Here is a 5,760-nt window from a genome sequence, read left to right as displayed (position 1 = left end):
TCTCTCTCTCTCTTTTTCTCTCTCTCTATCTCTCTCTCTCACTCTCTCTCTCTCTCTCTCTCTCTCTCTCTCTCTCTCACTGTCTCCCTCATTATTTCTCGCAATCGAGCGAGTGAGAGGAGAACTAGAATAAAGAAACAGACAGAAAGAAAACAAGAAGGAGAGAAGAGGACAATACCCAAAACACACACCATTGGGCTCTTAAAACACGAGGAAAACGATACAGCAAAACAGAAAAGAGAGCCAGAACAATGAAATAATGTAACAATTTTCCTGTCTGTTTCCCGCCTTCTGGCCGACCAGACGATCAAGAGATAAAGGGAGAATAAAGTTTTAACTTCCAGTCCCGCGTAAGTTCTGAAGGATTATTTTCCTCCTGAAGAAGATATTTTTGAGCGACAGAGCCTCCATTTCTTGATATTCAAGGCTCGGATATCGTTCGTGACTAGACACACTTCTGATCTCCGGTAGATATGGCTTAATATACATGAGTAATCCAGAGACGTTCCCACTGTATTATTGTGGAAAGCAGATACGACAATATACAAAAACACTTTGCTACAGATCTGTACTCTTTGTGCAAACAGAAATAAGCTGTTTGCAGGGGCATCTGTTGGAACGACTCGCTAACCCTTCAAAAATATCGACTATAAAATAACCATAGACTACTCAGTTGTCGTCTTTCAGCCGGGTAGCCAAATTTGCACTTTACATCATTTTTATATCCGTAAAATAGCCATTTCCGACAACATGAACACTCTTCGGAGCATTCTGATGAATGGCTCGCTAGACAAATAAGAAATTATTTTGAAAATGCAACGCTAGGTTTTTAAAAAATACATCACTTTAAGAGAAAACAATCCAGAAAGCCGTATGCAGTTGCAAGCACCGTAAAACCTAAACTAAAACAAAAAACAAATCTAGAAAGTTGGGGATACAATAATCTTTCTTTGTTAGATTAAAACTTCAAACGTCAAGCTGTCAGATTCGTAACAAACTGCTTCACTGCAGCCCCTATATTAAATAACCTAATAAATGCGAGGCATTTTTCCGCAGGTTTGTGAATTTTTATCATATTTTTGTTTTTTTGGCACACCTTTCGTGCCCTTTAAAGAACTCATTTCTGTGTGGATTTCTCTTAAAAGCTTTGATTAAAGGCATAAAAAATGTAAATCTTCCGTTACCACGGACTCTTAAGCTAAGGAAATAACTAATCTTTGGGGGCCATTTTCTCACTAATTTTACCTCTAAAAACAGGTGACCCCCACCTCTTTTTTTTGCAAATATCTCGACTTGTATTCAAGATAAACGGATATTTTTTTCCATCCAAATAAAGACAAGTGACAAGCTTTAAGATGATGCCAATAACTTTACATGCCCAAAAATTGACGAGAGCCTGATTCCACCACGCTGCCTCACAAATGTTAAAATGGACGTCAAACCTATGACATATCATATTATTATGTAACTACGAAGAGTTCAGGCGGCATGTACATTGAACGTGTCTTACGTAGTAAACAGTACCCCTCTTGTCAGGTTTTTTGTCTTACTTTCTGTTCTAAGTTTGTTTTAACCTCTTCACTGCTGAGTAGACGTGTTTTCTGGCTTGTATTCTCCACTTATTTTGTTTCATCTGGTTGCAAAAGAAGTTTTAGTTGGTTAATATAGTTACCGTTTGTGATTTTGCTTATTCTGAAACAATTCTCTGTGTTAAAATATTTCAAGAACTAATATTTTATCTTGTCGGTACAAATGTTGATGGAAATGTTTCAGCAGTGAAGGGGTTAATTGTTACGGTGACATTTCTCTTCAGCCTACTCCTTGGATGTGATTGGATAACAGAAAAAGTCCATAAGATTTGTCCTACTAGCAGCCAACGTAGTGAGAAAACTGAGTTAGAGGGTAAAGATTTTTATTTTAAGGATTACGATTAACTAATAATCAATACTTATACACTTTGTAAGAGAAAGAAAAGGTATCATCACGGTTGGTACAATGCCATAGCCTCTCCTCCCTGCTCTCTTGGATCCATGCAAGGGTTGGCTAGCTTATCGCGGCAATTACCAAACTGAGTTAGAAAGAGGAGATGAACCTAACTGAGAACTAAACTGAACAGTTCCTCTAAATGCAGGAAGAGAAACAGAAATTCGGGCAAGGTATCTTCCGGAAAGCCACCTGTCCCAATAAAAGTAACACTGGAAGGCCATCTATGACCTGGTACGTGTAAGGACATTGGCTCTCAGTTGACCCCTGGTCATTCCTGAACCCCAGAATGTCATAAGTAAATCATGGTGGTCTTCGCTCCAAGCTTTATGACAACAAAGCCTAGCATAACTTTCGCCTACATTCGCCTTCTTTCCCTCTTATTATGGACATTTGGTTGGTGTTGTTTCCTTTTGAGCTTACATCACCGACCTCGTTAAAAGCCTTTGTGAGCAGGTAATTGTCTGTATTATGTTATAATTTTTTCTAAAATCTCTCTCTACCTTTCTGTCTACCTTCTCCAACCCCCGCTGTGACTGTCTGTCTGTCTGTCTGTTTGTCTGTCTGTCTGTCTGTCTGTCTGTCTGTCTGTCTGTCTGTCTGTCTGTCTGTCTCTTTTACTTCTTTCTCTATATTTTTTTCTCTCTCTCACTCCCTCTCTCACTCTCTCCCTTTCTCTCTCTCTTTCTCTCTGTCTCTCTCTTTCTCTGTCTTTCTTTCTTCCTCTCCCCCCCCTCTCTCTCTCTCTCTCTCTCTCTCTCTCTCTCTCTCTCTTGCACACACTCTCTCTCCCAAAAACAAACCTAAAACTAAGCTGAAAAGAAAAAGATCCCACAAATCCCGAGTGCGATGGTGAAAAACTCGTTCGTTCCTCGTGTCCACCTCCAATTACTCCACAGGTTTTGTTTGTGGTCATCCCTGTAGTGGACAGTGGCCAGTTTACAGCCCATCTGTCCTGGTGGCCGGCCCACAAGTGTCAGATTTATGAGAGCTTTGAAAAGTCTTTCAGAACGCGGCTGTTCACGGATGTCTTTGCACTTTTTGCAGCGCTGCGTTTGAGTCGTTGAGTTAGAATTTACGACGAGCCCGCGTGATAAAGGCCACATTTCGTGATCACAACAGAACTAATTCGTGTCCTCTTCTGCTTTTTTTGCATTATAAAATACTTGTAAACAGCCTGGTGGGTCCGTTACCTTTTCGTTACCTTAGAATTACATAGTTCTATCTGACATCTTTTTGGCCGTCCTGAGTTACTAAGACCATGGGGTCAGAAACCAAATGTGAGGCAGCGTGGTGGAATCAGGCTCTCGTCAAAATAATCAAAGTGAAGAAATTTGCATTTTTCCGCAGGTTTGTGAATTTTTATCAAATTTTTGTTTTTTGGCTCAACACCTTTTATGCCCATTGAAGAATTCATTACTGTGTGGATTTTTCGGAAAAACGTTGATTAAAGGCACAAAAAAGTACATTTTCAGTTACCATGGACTCATAAGCTAAGGAAATAACTAATCTTTGGGGGCCATTTTCTCACTAATTTTATCTCTGAAAACAGGTGACCCCACCTCCTTCATTCGTAAACATCTCGACTTGTATTCAAGATAAAGAGATATTTTTTTTCATTTTAATAAAGACAAGTGAACAAGTTTTAAGATGATACCAATAACTCTAGTTCCCCTAAAATTGACGAGAGCCTGATTCCACCACGCTGCCTCACAAATGTTTTATCAGATCAACTCTATCAAAATCGTAAGATTATTCGAAGTCGTTATTAAGATATTGAAGGCATTGCATTCGACAATGCTTCACATGCGTTTTACCAAACACGTTTAAAACGCACTTATATTTTAAAGAATAGTTGTGAGAGAATGCAAGTCTATACCCGTATCTCGACAGCACTGTAGCCCTAAGCAAGACCATCTGCATTATGAAAAGTGTCGTCACAGGCCATCTCTTCTACTTCTACCGGTCTCTTCTATTAACTCGAGCCTTTGTCTTTGCCTTCAGACAGAACTTTTCGGAACAGGGATACATTTTCCAAGCCTGAACTTGTGCTATGAAGGTTTTGAAATGTTCGCCATGCCTAGAATTAGTAGCGATAGTAAACCAAACAACAACAAAAACACCCTTGATGTGACGTCACAGGTATTCGATCGAGTCCTTTTGGCAAGTCCGTATCAACTTATTATGCACTTCCAGTTCCAGGTTTATGAAGTAATTAATCTTTGGCGCAGACTTCCATAAAACGGAACATATACTTTGTACGCAGCGCACTATGTACCCAGGGCATTATTTTTACAAAATAATGATTCAATTAAAAACGTACGGGAAGCGTAAAGTGAACGATGAACTATAGTTTCTTTAGCCTGTCTATTTTATATTTTGCAAAAAGAGTGTTTACAAGCAGTGTTTAGATAACGACGTGGATGGGTCAGTGACTGATTACAAGTGCGACTTAAATTAAATAATTGCATACTGTTTACGTGTCTGACATTGCACTTATTTCGATCAAATTGACACGGGCTGTAGCCCCAATAACTCGAACCATAGCTAATGAACAGGTTGCTCTAAATTGTGGCAAGGATCTTGGAACGAGACTATCTTTCTGTTTATAAAGTGTAATGAATTGTCATATTATGGTATGGTATGGTATGGTATGGTATGGTATGGTATGGTATGGTATGGTATGGTATGGTATGGTATGGTGTGGAAGCGTGACCTGGTGTGGAGTGGTGTGGTGTTTTTTGACGTTCGACGTCTATGATGTAGCGGTTTGACGCTTCGCTGTTGCAAGCAGGAGGCACAAGTTTGATACCCAAGTGGAGAGTAAAGTATATCAAATATCTCGGTCTTTCTGTTGAGATGTTGTATCCCTCTCAGCCCGGATTAGCCCTCACAGCCGGGGTCGGAATGATTTAAATTGTGCTGATTTTGAGGGGGGGAGGGGTTAAATCATTACCATCTTTCAAAAATGTGGCATAACGTGGCGTGGAGTAGTGTGGTGTGGTGTTTTATAGTGTGTCAGAATAACATGCTATATTATACTATGCTATGTTATACTATCCTAGGTCAGGATTGACTAAATCAGGATATGCTAAGGACCGGCTTTGGGATTCGAACCAGAATGATCAGCACTGTGGTAGTGTGACACGATATCATCTGAAGCAATCATTCTTTTGTGTTTTGCCGGGACACATGTGGTACACGCAGCACGGCACAAATACTTTTACAATAATACATGTCTAACATGGAAGGTGAATACTTTGGTTTTTGTGAAAGGAATATCTGAGGCAACGTGGTGGAATCAGGCTCTCGTCAATTTTTGAGCATGTAGAGTTATTGGTATCATCTTAAATGTATTCACTTGTCCTTATTTGGATGAAAAAAATATATATTTATCTTGAATACAAGTCGAGATATTTGCAAATGAAGGAGGTGGAGGATCACCTGTTTTCAGAGGTAAAATAAGTGAGAAAATGGCCGCCAACGATTAGTTATTTCCTTAGCTTAAGAGTCCGTGGTAACTGAAAATTTACATATTTTGTGCCTTTAATCAAGGTTTTTAAGAAAAATCCTCATGGAAATGAGTTCTTTAATGGGCATGAAAGGTGTTGAGACAAAAAAATTGATAAAAATTCACAAACCTGCGGAAAAATGCAAGTTTCTTCACTTTGATTATTTTGACGAGAGCATGATTCCACCACGCTGCCTCACATATAGATCCAAGTAACAAAATACAATGACAGACCAAACGTGGAAAAAAAGGTTGGGAGGGGGGGG

General features: G+C 39.5%; 1 protein-coding gene across 1 annotated transcript in view; it reads left to right on the top strand.

The window, feature by feature from the left end:
* The window catches only part of LOC101859741, a 24,991-nt gene that overhangs the window by 5,116 nt on the left and 14,115 nt on the right, over positions 1 to 5,760 (top strand). Inside the window, exon 2 of the mRNA XM_035972751.1 lies at positions 2,883 to 3,036. Within this exon, the coding sequence (XP_035828644.1) occupies positions 2,883 to 3,036 (154 nt within the window). The remainder of the gene's footprint in view (positions 1 to 2,882; positions 3,037 to 5,760) is intronic.

This window comes from Aplysia californica, unplaced genomic scaffold (assembly GCF_000002075.1).
Source record: "Aplysia californica isolate F4 #8 unplaced genomic scaffold, AplCal3.0 scaffold00826, whole genome shotgun sequence".
NCBI lineage: Eukaryota > Metazoa > Mollusca > Gastropoda > Aplysiida > Aplysiidae > Aplysia > Aplysia californica.
This window is presented reverse-complemented; position numbering and strand designations above follow the sequence as displayed.